Source organism: Bipolaris sorokiniana (genome assembly GCF_000338995.1).
Source record: "Bipolaris sorokiniana ND90Pr unplaced genomic scaffold COCSAscaffold_6, whole genome shotgun sequence".
Taxonomy (NCBI): domain Eukaryota; kingdom Fungi; phylum Ascomycota; class Dothideomycetes; order Pleosporales; family Pleosporaceae; genus Bipolaris; species Bipolaris sorokiniana.
Window position 1 is genome coordinate 546419 of NW_006911900.1, and position 14164 is coordinate 560582.

At 50.0% G+C, this 14164-nt stretch overlaps 5 protein-coding genes across 5 annotated transcripts; 2 read left to right on the forward strand and 3 right to left on the reverse strand.

Annotated features, from left to right (window-relative positions):
* Positions 1 to 2218: 2218 nt before the first annotated feature.
* On the forward strand, positions 2219 to 4074 carry COCSADRAFT_88149 (uncharacterized protein; the record flags this gene model as incomplete). The annotated part of the gene is made up of 3 exons (XM_007701175.1): positions 2219 to 3398; positions 3453 to 3569; positions 3638 to 4074. The coding sequence occupies 3 exons, from the start codon at positions 2219 to 2221 to the stop codon at positions 4072 to 4074; spliced, it is 1734 nt and encodes a 577-aa protein (XP_007699365.1).
* Positions 4075 to 4276: 202 nt separating this feature from the next.
* COCSADRAFT_36179 (uncharacterized protein) lies at positions 4277 to 8247 on the reverse strand. Its single transcript, XM_007700925.1, has 2 exons — positions 8015 to 8247; positions 4277 to 7963 (listed from the first exon to the last, which is right to left on the reverse strand). Exon 2 carries the CDS (start codon positions 7897 to 7899, stop codon positions 4492 to 4494), a length of 3408 nt encoding a protein of 1135 aa, XP_007699115.1. The 5' UTR covers positions 7900 to 7963; positions 8015 to 8247; the 3' UTR covers positions 4277 to 4491.
* A 409-nt stretch (positions 8248 to 8656) lies between these two features.
* Positions 8657 to 10266, reverse strand: COCSADRAFT_115852 (uncharacterized protein). Its single transcript, XM_007701176.1, has 3 exons — positions 9961 to 10266; positions 9686 to 9899; positions 8657 to 9569 (listed from the first exon to the last, which is right to left on the reverse strand). Exons 1-3 carry the CDS (start codon positions 10189 to 10191, stop codon positions 8827 to 8829), a joined length of 1188 nt encoding a protein of 395 aa, XP_007699366.1. The 5' UTR covers positions 10192 to 10266; the 3' UTR covers positions 8657 to 8826.
* A 397-nt stretch (positions 10267 to 10663) lies between these two features.
* Positions 10664 to 11897, reverse strand: COCSADRAFT_36181 (carbohydrate esterase family 8 protein). Its single transcript, XM_007700926.1, has one exon. It carries the CDS (start codon positions 11878 to 11880, stop codon positions 10864 to 10866), a length of 1017 nt encoding a protein of 338 aa, XP_007699116.1. The 5' UTR covers positions 11881 to 11897; the 3' UTR covers positions 10664 to 10863.
* Positions 11898 to 12755: 858 nt separating this feature from the next.
* COCSADRAFT_314710 (uncharacterized protein) lies at positions 12756 to 14077 on the forward strand. Its single transcript, XM_007701177.1, has one exon. The coding sequence runs from the start codon at positions 12838 to 12840 to the stop codon at positions 13960 to 13962; it is 1125 nt and encodes a 374-aa protein (XP_007699367.1). The 5' UTR covers positions 12756 to 12837; the 3' UTR covers positions 13963 to 14077.
* The last annotated feature ends 87 nt before the right edge of the window (positions 14078 to 14164 follow it).

Genomic DNA, 14164 nt, shown 5'->3' on the forward strand with positions numbered 1-14164 from the left:
CGGAATCGCCGCATCGCGGTGATTTTGTTATTTTGTGATGTGGATGTCGGTTGGGCATTCGCCCTTCTGTCCTTTGTTGGAGCGAGAATCTTTTTCTTTTGTGACATGCAGTCAAGCGAACAAGTTATTACCAGTACGATCAGGGTACTTAAGATACTCAGGTGTATTGCAGGTAGATTAAGTGACCCACATACTTTGCCTTGGTATATTGGCAGTGTACGATAGAATTTGTAGGCCGAGGTGTATGTGCTGCTGTTGTTTTAGATGCGGAAAATGGAGTTTCAAGCTTGATCTTTTGCTTTTGTTACGTGAAACGGTGCGGGGTGTGGATGCGCGTGTGATGTAGATTGATTAGACATGTTAATACGACAGAAAGAGAGAGGGATCGTATGAAGCAAGCGTAGGCTGGTCGATGTTGTGTTAAAGGGGTGGTATAAAGCTGGATGAAGAAACGTATCGCTGTTCCAGGCAGCCCTAGAATGGTATACATGCAGCGACTTCACCCTTTTGTTAGCTCTTGCGCACGACCACTCTTTGATGTGATAGCTTGTAAGGGATTCGTCTAGAGAGCGTGACAAGTATACAGTTATAGTAAGTTACAGGGCATTGTGACGTCTGTTTTTCGTATCGACTACGCAAGGAAAAACTAAGTCTGATACTGCACTAGCATGGCACGGGAAAGCCTTGTTTGAATGCCTAACTCACCAGAGAAGAAAAGGTAGGAATCTACAGTCGCACGTAGACCAAGAGTGGATCATGGATACCAAGAGTGGATCATGGATACCAAGAGTGGCGCCATACGGGCTCGGCAGCCTGGGCAGAAGACGTGCAGCGGAGATCCCGCGGGTCTCGAATTCGTGCATATGCAGCTTTTGCAGGCGAGAATGGGGCGGAAGGAGATAGTGTCGGTAGCCAATTGCCATTGTCATTATAAAATACTAATTTTGTCCACCAAGTTCTCGGGATACTAGTGGCGAGTTGGCGAGTGGTTCTAGTGGTAAGCTGACTGGGAAATTCCTAGGTTGACGAGCAGAAAGTCGTAGGAATGCGCACAATTGCAGATCTTGGTACAGCAGAGTAAGACTTTACGGTCGCTTCTCGACATGTAAAGTCTGCCGAGTATTAGAATACCAAGGCTATAGGTATACAGTGGTGCTTCATGACGTTGGCACATGGCGGGTTTCAAGGAGCCAAGTGACGACAAATAGGCTTCATTCTGGGCTGTCTGGTGCAGAGTGCTTGGCGTACATTGGACTGAAGCACATGGGCTGATGTTTGTGGTGGGAGACGTGCCTGTCTGGACATGGACTATGATATACATGTGGTGTGGGTGGGTCCGAAAAAGGCAACGTCTCCTGTAGATTGAGTGATGTCGAGGGAAGCGACACAGCTTGTTTTAGAGACAAGGCATGTCATGATACATAAGGTAAGCTCGCTGAAGACTGCCATGGCGAAGTCCGGATTGCTTAACGGATATGCGGCAAGGCGGAACAACGAGTTTCTGCTGTGGCGTCGAACAACAGCGTCGAGTACTGTCTTCCTCTCGTGAATTGTAAGCTTGTAGATTGAACGCATGCTTCAAGGGAGTACTCTGATTGGTGGGCGAACAGGAGTAGAGTAGTAGAGCGAGAGACTTGGCGGTAGCAGAAATTTCGAAGGCGGACTGGGAAATTTCCTGGGCGGACTTGGCGGAATGCATGGCAAACTGCCCCGGGCGCGACATGGAGGACAACGTGCTGATATCCCCAACTCTCGTTCGTCCACACTCAATCTCTGGCCCCCACTGCCATGATCTGGCTCCACCTTACGCGACCCTGATGCGTAAGTAAGTCGCGTGCTCCCGCTCAGCTCCTTTACATTTGGCTGGTCTACTGGTCCATACACGCCAGTGGCATGCCATTATGCCATCCACAATCCTGCTAGAGGCCCAGAAAAATGGATCCTGTTGGGCAATAGGTTGTGGCCAGGGCTAAACAGCATGATGCCGTGGCTGGAACGATCCACTTTGCCTCGCCGTCTGATACTCACCTACCGCGGCCTTTTCATTCACTTCCAGGCATCCTGGCATGGATCTCATGCAGTTGGGTTCCCACATACCCAATAACAACATTATCTATATAAGATCCGTTGCAATCAATCTATCCAAAGGTTCCTCATCCTGATCACCTCCTCTTGTCCCAGTTCCGAAGGCGCAACAGCTCGCCGTCCTTGCTCAACTATGGCTCCCGCCTTGAAGAAGTACAACTGGATCCTTGCCATCACTACCATTGCCTTTGTCTTCTCATCGGCCTCCAACGGTGCCAACGATGTCGCCAACTCCTATGCCACCTCGGTGGCTGCCCGCACCCTGAAGATGTGGCACGCCGGTATCCTCGCCTGCTTCACAGAGTTCTTCGGTGCCGTCGCACTCGGTGCACGTGTCACTGGTACCATCAAGGGGGGCATCTTTGACCTTGACACTTTCAAGCCTGCGCCTGCTACACTCATGCTGGCTATGGGTTGCGCTGAAGTCGGATCTGCCACCTTCCTCACCATCGCCACCTTTATGGGTATGCCCGTCTCCACTACGCAAACCGTCGTCGGTGCCCTTGCTGGTGCTGGTATTGCTGCTCAGTCGCCTCTTAGCTGGGGCTGGAAGAAAGGTTCCATCTCGCAAATCGCTGCCTCGTGGGTAATTGCACCATTCATCTCCGCTGCCTTCTCGGCTGCCCTGTTCTTGACTGTCAAGTTTGGTGTGCTCCACCGAAAGGACCCTCTCAAGTGGGGTCTCCGCCTAATCCCATTCTACCTTGCTTTTACTGCTGCTATTCTCGCTCTGTTCATCATTGACGAGAATCCAAGAGGTGAGAGCCTCGAGGAAATGGGCTCTGGCAAGGGCACTGGTCTTATCCTCGGTGTCTTCTTTGGTGTCCTTGCCATTGGGTACATCTTCTTCGTTCCCTACTTCACTCGCCGTCTTGTCAAGGGCGACACTAGAATGAGGTTCTGGCACATTCCTCTCGGCCCTCTTCTCTACCGCGAGAACATTCCAATCTACTTCCCCGGCAAGGGAGACCAGATTGTCACCGACTACTATGCCAAGGCAGCTCCCGCAGACAGTCTGGCTAGTCAAGACAAACTCAAGGGTGAAAAGGAAACTGCTCATTCCACTTCTTCCGACAAACAGCCCGCCACCAGTGGCGACAACCTTGACATTGAGCGTGCCGGCCGCGGTCTTTCCAACCCCCTCCCTCCTAGCGAAGGTCCTATTGTCCACCTTGTCCCCGCCACACCCGAGCCAGAGGAGCGCTGGTTGGAGCCTGTCAAGCACCTGCCTTTTTACTCACCCAAGAAGATTGTCAACTGGACCAAGTTCCTTCTCCTCCAGGGTGTTTCTCGCGATGTCGTTTCTCAGAAGGGTAAGTTACATCGCCTCTCCGTTCCACTTGACGATGTCTAACACACATATTCAGATCTCGGTGCCATCCACGCACGCGCAATTGTCTACGACAACCGCGTTGAGCATCTCTGGACATATGCTCAAGTTGCCTCTGCCATGATGATGTCCATTGCTCACGGTTCCAACGATGGTAAGCTAACAATCTATACTTATCTCCCACCTACATGCATCAACACCTGCTAACGTTTATATTTCTAGTCGCTAACGCAGTCGGTCCCTGGGTAGGCTCCTACGACACCTACACCACTGGCGTCGTCACTAAGGAAGCCAACACCCCCATCTGGATTCTCATCGTTGCCGGTCTCCTCCTCGGTCTCGGCTTCTGGTTCTACGGCTACCACATTATCCGCGCCCTCGGCAATAAGATCACTCAGGTCTCCCCTACCCGTGGTTTCTCCATGGAACTCGGTGCTGCCATTACCGTCCTGCTGGCTTCTCGTCTCGCTCTTCCTGTTTCCACCACTCAATGTCTGACTGGCGCTACTATCGGTGTTGCCCTATGCAACTTTGATCTGAAGGCTGTCAACTGGAAGCAAGTTGGTTTCATCTTCTCCGGATGGATCATTACCTTGCCTTCTGCGGGTCTGATTTCTGGTCTGCTGATGGTTATGGCTTTGAATACGCCGCACTTTTAGTCGTGTTTCAATTTCTTTCCTCTTTTTATTTTCTTTTCTCGTCCTTTCTAAAATCGGGATTCTTAGCGAGAGCGATATGGAAAAAAGTGTCTGTAAGTTAAGACACGCGGTATGATTCCAATCAGGTATCACGTACTTATGAAAGTACTACAACATATAGACTCGTAATGACCAACATCGAAATTTCAAACTCGCTTCAGACTTTTTGGTTGATGCTATGAATTTTATTTCCATTTACGATATGAGATATTTATACATGATAATGACTCCTGAGCCAGAACCGGAATATAGAAGCCAGAGCGGTGTAGATCCAACGACGCGTAGATACAACCATCGGAACAAGAAAAAAACATATCAAAGGAAAGAAAAAGATTTACAAAAAGGTGCGAATAGCATAAACCCCCTCCTACACAGCCTTTAAGCAACAACCTCACCCAAAACACCAACAACATAACACACAGCCGCCGCCCAAATCGCTGTCTTGACAACTCCCGCCCCGCGTCCCTTCTTCTTCGTACTCCCCGCCGTTGAGCCCTTCGCACTCTCCTCCGGATCAGCACCAGACCCCAGCACCACCCGCTCCGCCGCGCGTCTCCGCTCCTCAAATTCCTTCTCTAGCTGCTCGCGATTCTCTTCAGGTCCTACATATCCCGTTGGGGAGAGACGCGTAGTACCATCGATTGGGTTCACGGTTCCTGCACGCTGGACATCGCATTCATCTGCGGTGTTGCTGTGCTCGGGTGCATTCAGAGCCTTGGGGGTGCTGGAAGGAGATGGGTCGAGTACGTTGCGTAAGATGAGCATGTCTGGTTTTGCGGTTACAATTTCCCAGTCTGGGGTTATGTGGGGGATGAATTTTGAGGGGGAGGAGAGGCTTGCGAGGGCGGTGTGGAGGGGGATTGTGGGTGAGGGGTCGCGGGGTGGTGGGGAGGTCGAGGTTGTGTGGGTGAGGGTGTTGGTTTCTGCGTTGTGGATTAGGATGGTGTAGTGGGTTGGGAGGTTAGCAGTTGGAATGGCGGACGAGGTTGCTGTTGTAGAGGTCTCAGTGGCGGGTTCTGGAGATGTTTGCGTGAGTTGAGGTGTTGGAGTAGAGGTTTCGGTCGAGGCCTCGACTTGTGCGCTGGTAGCCTCGTTCTCTGCAATTTGTGAAGTGGTGATTTCAGGCTCGGGCGCCTGGGTAGCGCTGGCCCCTACTGGAATCTCCTCACTGACTGTAGGGTTGTCTTTCAACATCTCAAACTTCTTAACAGCATTCTCTTGGTCATGTTTTACTTCATCAGCAGTGTCCAGCTGCTGGGGGTCAGCAATAATTGGCCCATAAGTATCTTCGTAAGCCTTTTGCACTTCAGCGACCAGCTCAGCATCGTTGTACTTCTGTTCCACTTCCTCGGGTTTGGACACTTCAATTCTTGAAGGCAATTCACTACCCAGACTCTCCAGCACCGGTCCAAAGGGTCTGTAGAGGCTGTGGTCAAGCGGGCTACGCTCCTCAAATGACTTCTTCGCCAGGGCCTTTGGCTCACGCACATACCCATCGTCTGACAGTCCGCGCATTGCTAACTTTTGTGCATCAACCTCGTTGGCAAGGTGTTCTTCAGCCGCTATTCTAGCACGAAGCTGGGCTTTGTCGATCTTGTTCATACTGGGAGACAACTCATGAGACACTTGCCCATGCTCACTTGGCGTATTCAGAATGCTTTGGTCCATCGATTCGGCCTTCTCCACAGTCTGTGGCACTACCCCGTATACCAACATAGCACGGTCCACCAGTCGAGACAGAGCCATTTGGGTATCCCTCAGCGTCAGTAAGCTGTTAGCCACAGCTTTGTAGTTTACCAGCATGCTTCGGTCGATCTCCGGGTCCTCGAGACGAGCTTGCAGACTCCAAATCAAATACCGTGTGAGATGAGCGTTTTTCTGGATGATCTTCGCTGACAAGCCGAGCCGTTGCTTGAAAGCCAAGGGAGGATTCTTGGCAGCTTCGGATTTGCCGATCTCCTCCAAAGCCGCGTAAGCCTTGTTCAGATCATTGTCTGTGTCCTGATACTTTAAACGCAGGGACTGTATCGCTCGGACCTTCTTGGGCGTCAACGAGTGCATCTTGGCGCTACCTGAGCGTTGTCGCAAAGCATGGATTGCAGAGTCCAAGACGTCTTCGTCGGCTTTCATGCGTTTTAACAGTGCTTTGGACGCAGGAATATCTGTCTCTAGATCTTCAATGACTTGTCTCATAGTTGAGCGTCCCTTGCGAATACGCTCGAGCACCCTGTCGAAGAACAAGCGAGTCTTCTTTGCGTCTGCTTCCTCTGTTGGATCTTGCCAGAAGTAGCTGGAGAATATAGCACCACCCTGCTCGAGCCAAGATTTCATACGCTCAATACTAGACTCCATTTGGGCCTCGTTTGCCAGCGTCGATGTCTGATCAGTTTTTGTAGTCGGCTGAGGTTCATCGATCTCCTTTGGCTCTTCTGGTATCTGCATCTTACGCTCTATGCGGCGAACAAGTTGATCATTGATGATCTTCGATTCAATCATCGGGTCCACTTCGTTTGTCTCGGCGTGTGCTTCAGCAAAAGATTTTTCTAAGTTTTCTCGTTCTGTTTTCCTTTGTTCGTCGCTCAGGATTTTACTCTTCTTCGTACCCATGGACGCGCGGATCTCAGCTGCACTCAAGAAGTCAATATCATCTTCAGGCAGTTGACTGAGTGTCTCTGATGTTGACCTAGTAGGTACAGCGTGATCTTTTGGTGAATACACGTATTCGTTGAGCGAGGGCTTTTGTTCTTCGTGCACGTCTGCGACAAGTACAGCTTGCTTCACTTGTGGCGCTGTAGAGTTCTCATCTATGGTTGCAGCCGGCGGCATAGTTCCAGCTTCTTTGACGACTGGCAGGATACTTGAAGGCTCATTGTTGACGCCTTTCTTTATCACATCGTCTCGCAATAGACGCCTCTGTAGCGCAGTTTCCTTCCAAGTAGAAACCTTCGGAGTGTCGACGTTTGGTTCATCTTGTGAAGGCTTTTCCGTAAGAAACCCATCCATGAAAGAAGCCCCTTGGGATGTTGTAGGCTTGCTCATTTTATCGATCTTGCCTATGGCATCCGAATTCGACTTTGTTATGTAATCGCTGAAGGACTGTGTACTCTTCGGTGGTGTCGGAGGCGATGATTCGAAAGTGTTAGATGCATTTGATGAGGAGGTGGGAGATTGGGGCTTGAAAATGGATTGGGTACTCGCTTCTATACTTTCCCCAATGACTGTAACGTGAAGTTGCTCACTCGGCCTTCTCAGGTCCGAGGGTGAGACAATAGCACGGGCATCGTCACCGCCGATTTGCGTGGCCCTGAAGGAAGGCTGCGGGAAGTGGGATTCCCTCTTTTTGGAGATACCTGACCCTTCATAGTCCATGTCTTCTTTCTTCGCATTTCTCTTCGAAGAGTTCATGTTTTTTTCTCTTTTTGGTTGCGGCGTGGCATCTCCATAGTCGTTCGTCTCCCTCAGCATCCATTTGGGAAATGAGTTGCTAATCCACTCCCAATCTTTTAATCCCTTCCCACTCAGCATACTATTGCTCGCACCGAAGAGAGCTTGATATGGGTCCTCCATCAACTTCTTTCGCCACCGCTGATAGTGTTGCAATTGTGCCCACTCGAGATTGGACAGGCCCGGTGGGCGATTGGTGCCCTTATCGTCTCCATGTTTTGCATTTTGCGATGGTGTGCGAGAGAAGCCTCGAGTACGAAGAGCAGCCTCGTGGGAGCGGAGTAGACGTTGCGCGTAGCGCTGGACAGGGGAGATGGCCGAGTCGCGACGCCACCAAGTCATTGTCGAAGTAAATAAAAGGGCGAGTTTGGCGAGGGGTAAGACGAACAATGATTCAAGTTAACCACTGTAAACTCTTATGTCAGCTTATATAACTACATATTGGAAGTATAGTTACCGTTGTATCAATCCAAGCTTCACTGCAAGGCACCAGCGGCTCCTCGGAGCAGGGCTGATACAGCGACCAATGGTCACATGAACTGATGGGTTGATCTAACGGGGTGAAATAAATATAGGTATTCTAAGCATTGGAGTCTACGTCAGGGTCGACACAGGCACGATATGAGAGGGAAAGACTCGAAGAAGAGCAGAGAATCAGGCGACGTGCTTTCAGGGAGCAGTGGCGTCGCCGTATCCCCGCGCAAGCTCCGGGCGGCCACTTATCATAGTTCGCGGGGTACGTTGGCTTGCGCGTGACCGGCCTTGGTCGCGTCATTATTTGCTGATATTGCCTGTTGTGTCTCTGTGCGTAAATGCAGATATTCCATCTATTGTTGTGCAGATACTCGCAGTGAAGCCTTGATTACATTCGTGGGCTTTCAGGGGCTGATGATGAGGTTGGACGTGCAGTCGCGTCGCGCCTTCCCCGCAGCCTTCGATAAGGCGATAAGGCAGCGACGCTAGTGGGGCCCGTCAGTGGCGACTTCTCCGGTTGAGTTATGGAGGTGTATTTCCTTTCGAACAATATAGAATTTCAGGCAATCGTCACTTAAAAATCCACATTTAAGAGATCGAATTAGTGGTTCTTGGAGCGAGGCTTAGGTAGTGTCTAATGCATTAGGTACACGAACTAATCGTGTAATTCTAATCATCTACAGCTGACATGAACAAAGACGCCTTCCCAATGCCAAATCATTACTTGCCATACATGCACAACCAAGTCCGGCAAAAGCTACACGGAAACTGCGCGCCAGCGACGATTTCGCTTCCTCAATCTGCCTGGTTCTCCAATAACCTCCTCTCTTCATCCTCAACCTGCTTCACCTTGACCTCTTCTTTACTCGCTTCCTTCTGCAAACTAACTGCAACTGCCGCTGCGATAATAAGCGCCGCGCCCACCAGACTCTCCACAGGTGGCGTAGTACCCCAGATGAGTCTCTCCACTATGAGGGCAAATACTAGTTGTACATATGTCAAATTTGTAGCTCGGCCACCCTTTTCCCTTTGCAAGCCCTCGGTAAGCAAAAACTGTAGCAAAAACCCAAACACACCAATGATGGCAATGAAGCCCCATTGCAGCATAGTAGTAGGAAGGACGAAATGCAAATCTGGATGCACCATGATAATGATGAACGAAGCCAACGTCGCGATGACGGAAAAGTAATTCACCGATACAAGGGAATGCGCGCGTTTTCCTATGACGCGAATCGTGGCATAGGCAGTGCTAGCTCCTAGTGTACCGGCTATGGCAACCAGGATGGCGAGAGCGCGCTGTTCAGGACTGACGGAGGGGACTGGAACTTTTGGTTCATCGGAAGAAGGGCGGTGAGTCTGCGGGAATAACCAGGGCGGACGAGCCACGAAGAGGACTCCCGTGAAGGCGATAAGACTGCAGAGCGCTTCCTTCCATGTAAAGGGCTCGCGGAGCCAGAGGAAACACACTATAGCTGTCGTGGTAGGAACGATGAAAGTGATTACGGTAGCATCGGCGATTTCCAGCCAAGATAGAGAGTCTGAAGAAGGAGTCAGTTGATTAGTCTTTCTTTTTTTTTCCTTTTTGTGTTTTTATATTCGTTCTGCTAGGAATAGCTGGCCGAAGAGGTGCAGCAAGGATGCGACATCGACTTACAATATAATCCAAACAAGCCGAAGAAACCTGCTGTACCACGAAGTACTAAGAGCCATCGAATGTCTCTCTGTCCAAAAGGAAAGTCAGGTATGCCCTTGTACCAAGAGTATATCGAGCAAATGATACTCGTACATAGCATGCGGATGAAGATGATTTGCAACGCATGAAACTTTATACTAGGGTCGTTTGCCAGCAACTTTGCCGCTATGTTCATCTGCATTATGGCCGGTTAGTCAAGGCTTGTCCAAGGCAAAAGATGAGGACATGGAACTTACCACAGACCCGCATGTCTGAGCAAGAAAGACGAGAAAGAGACCAAAATTACGGTCGTAAAAACTTTTGAATCTCGATCCCGCTCTTTCTAATAATGGTACATCCTGCCTTTCGGAGCTCGCATCTTCATCAGCGTGAGTTGACGATGCAGGCGCTGGTAATGTGTCCGGAGCAAAGCGCACCTGGGCACGTTCAGTCGCCGGCGGCACCTCTTGTATTGTGCCGTATGTCATTATTTGGTAGATATCGTCCAAGGACAGTAAGACAAGATCACGCGAAGCTGGAGTGTAAACTGCCTTTTAAGAGAGCTGATGCTCTAGTTGCTTTCAACTGAGCGAAAAGTCAAGTCCTACTGGCCGCGTGACCCACAAGTGGGTCAAGCCCTCTTAGTCCGACGAAATACTCGGATAAAAAGTACACCCACCAAAACAGCGCGATCTTAACAAGGTGTAACTGTGTATTAGTGTTGTAGAGTATTGATCTATACCTGAAACTCTAGAGCTTTATATAGAATTTTATTTCAAAGACGTCGTGGTGAGTGCAGCTAATTGCAAATGGTAGCTTTGTTTTGATGGGAGCTATTTTAATCCGGGTATTCCGTCGAACCAAAAGCGAGCGCATGCATGCTTCAAATTAGTCCGAAGCTCATGCCCGACATGCGACGAACTCACGTTATGGATGTCAGGCTCGAGGTATCATTTCATCGTCAATTAGAATTTACACTTGTTCATGTCCTTTCTAGATTTCTTAGGTAACACCATGACTGTGGAACTGTTGGGCAGGCTAGCGTGCACCGACACACGGCTGGGTATATTCTATTTCCAAACTGCTGTCATCGAAATAAGCTTAAGTACCCGCCCTTAGCCAAGTCACCGTCGACCGAAGCTTTATTCTACCGCACTGACCTATGACAGGTACGACACATCAACCCAGTCCTTGTAGTTGCTTCCCAATATCTCGCCAATGCTGAGAGCAGCTTTGAGAGTCTGCCCAAATGATCTTTTACCCGAGGCTCCTGAACCAGTGTTTTGGTATTCGCCAAAAAGCACATGATCAGTTCTTGCGTCGCCGGTGTTCCAGGCCGCCCAGCCCTTGGGATTGATGACGTTGCTGAGGTCGGTTTGCTGGAACACAACACGGGCGTAGTTTCCCCATGGGCGACCAAGGTAGTAGGTACCGGCTGAGACGGTAGCTCCATTAGCATGTGATACCTTGGACTTGTTGATGACATAGTATGACGGATTCGTGTCGGCTGCGCGACCGTTGGCAGTGATCCAGCCGACTTGAGCGCTGAGAACACCGATATCACAGCCATCAAACCATGCCCTAGCTTGTTGGCCAAAGATGAAGTCGGTGGCACCCTCAATGTAGGATTTCGCATAGATTTGATTACCGAGCTGGGCCAGCACGGTGTCTTGGTAGCCTTTGAAAACGCAGCCGTAGTAGCCTTGCTTGTCAGCCCATGCGCTCACAGCAAGCGCTTGGGATCCCTGGCCACGGGTGTTGACAAGATTGATATTGTAGACTTTTAGATTGGGTGTGTGCGCACGAAGTGTGGCAGTCTCGTCGTTGGAAGGGGTATCGTTTTGACTTTTGCGCTGGGTGATGGTTACAGTATTTCCGCTGTAAGATCTAGTATCTTTGGTCTCGCCATAGATTGTCAAAGGCGAATTGAGTTGCTGGATGTAGACCTGTTCCGTGTAGGTACCTTTGGCGATGAATATGCACTGAGCCTTCGAGGTGGACTTGTCGAGGGCGTTGACTGCAGACTGTACAGTTTTGTATTTACCATTTCCACCTACGGTCAGACAACCGGCAGGGGCTGATGTTCGTTCAAAACTCGCACGACGAAGCACATTTTCAGCAGGCGCTGCAGCAGTGGCAACGACAAGCGAAAGGAAGAATGCCAAAGTCGCACGCATTGTAAACAGGAAGAAAGGAGAGGTGAAGGTGCCCAGCAACCAAAGGCATACGGACGCGCATATGTATGATTTCAACCCCTGGAGTCTTTCAAAGACCATTGGTCCATCGGTACAACCTGCTGATTCATTTGAGTAAGTATGTGCCTTTCGGTGCTATCGTATAAGAGGGGTCCGGCCCGTGTTCCTAGTTGTCACCCGCGTATGCCCAAGGCTGCATGGATCGTGCGCGTTGCCACCCTGGTATTGTTTTTCCACAATGGAAAATCTTGAACAACTTGGGCGGATTACCGGAGATTTTGCGGATCCCTCCGCATATGCTTTATTGATATTAAGGCCGGCTCATGTTTCGGGCTGTGTACCAAACGGCGCTTAGCTGTACGTGTGGCTTGGATGCATGACCGCAAAGAGTGACGCGGCGGTGGAAATGGACTTGCTAGGCGCTCTCACGTGACTGGATCTTGCACTAAGACAGTGGACAGCTTCCAGCAAGGTGCCTTGATGAGGACGGCTATGCGACGCTGTGACTAGCCATCTACACTTGAGTGCTATACTCGTGTACAAAGCGCTACACATATGTGTTACTTTGTGAACCCAAACTTTGAGTAAGACTCAAAGTAGCACAGAGAACTCCTTTTCAATCCAATTATCTGTAGTCATGCATACACTGATGCAGTAGTTATGCCGCGTGCTGAGCACCTCAATCTGCTAAATCTAGTTAAGTCTCTCTTAGTACTTGTTACTGATTGAATCTACTTAAAACTTAGTACATTGGTAGTGGATTCATACAGAAAGACACGCTAGATCCAATCAGGCCATACTAGCTCCCTATCGGCTTTCGGCCATGTCAGCGCCGAAACTTCCCATCGAAGCATGACATGGCAGCAAAACACCCGCATCGACTTTGAACACGTCGTGTTGTAATTGGCCTTTTTCGGTCATCTCTATTCTTATCGAGCCATGTCGCAATCACAAAGGAACGGGCCGGAAACTGATACAATCGACCTCACGCTTTCCTCCCCGGAGCCAGAGCCTTGGCCTCAATCACCCACAAGAGAACAAATACGCGCGCCTCCGCAGCAATCTCATCTATCTTTTGGACCGACCTACAACACATCACGCGTTAAGCAGGAGTCTGATCATGTTCCACGAATTAAATCGGACCCGGGTCAGCCATCACGCATCCAGACCGCATCTACCCAACCATCACGTGTCGTAATGGATTTTGGCCAATCAGCCACTTCTAGCCGGAATCTTGTAGCTCCACAGCAAGCCCGGCCGATCAATCCCAGTCACATCCAGTCGATAATTTCAACCGTCAACCCATATGCATTGCAAACAGTATTGGTAGAGCTTTGTCAAATCTCGCCTGCATTCTCTGGCGCGCTTGTACGGGGTTTAGCACCTCACTCGACCTCCGCACGGAACATGATTAACCAACGCCGAATGGAAATCGATCGAAATGCTGCTTATGAAGCTGTGAATACCATATCCAGTTCCGGTCGTTACGGCTCTCAAGTGAGCCAGAGGAGTTATACTAGACAACATCCGTACAGCTCCCATTCAATACCGCGAATAAAACGCGAGCCGTACAGGCCTTCAACCCCTAGCTCTGATAGTGAGTTACGTCGTCCAGGTCCTTCTTCTCAAAAAGCAGTGCGTCCAGCTGCAATACGGACGCCGTTACATCACCTGGCTGGAGGCTCACCCTCTTCCAATATCACCTCAAATGTAGCTACTGCAACTCAGCGAGCAGATGAAGTCCAGAGAGTGATTCCAAATGTAACCAAGACTTGCACCAAGTGCCATGAGTCGTTCTCAGGCGATTCTGAGCCCTGCATATACCATCCAGGGAGGAAAGTCAAGCGAGAAGACGGAACAATAGTTTGGAGCTGTTGTCAGGAGGACATGTTGTCTGTCGGTTGTGACTTTGGAGGAACTCATACCACCCAAAATCACGAGCCTGAAGACATGCCCACCGAGCGGAAAAGCTTAAGCGGGTCTTCAGTCTCCAATCAGTATCCCGAGAGGCTACTTGAGCTGCTGGGAGGGACCTCTGCTGCAAGCAGACGCGATTTTGGTTGAGAGCTTAAACCCACATAACTCACGCCAGGAGAGCAATCTATAGCAGTTTGCGTGAATTGACTAGCTCAGTTCAACCCAAAGGGAGACAAGCATCAGCATCCTCAATATCTCTTCCCGCAAGCTCTGGTACTGGCTTTGGGTCGCATGACTGGATGAATTTGTGGAGTCAGACAACGGGTGTCCGATCGTTTATCCACGATAG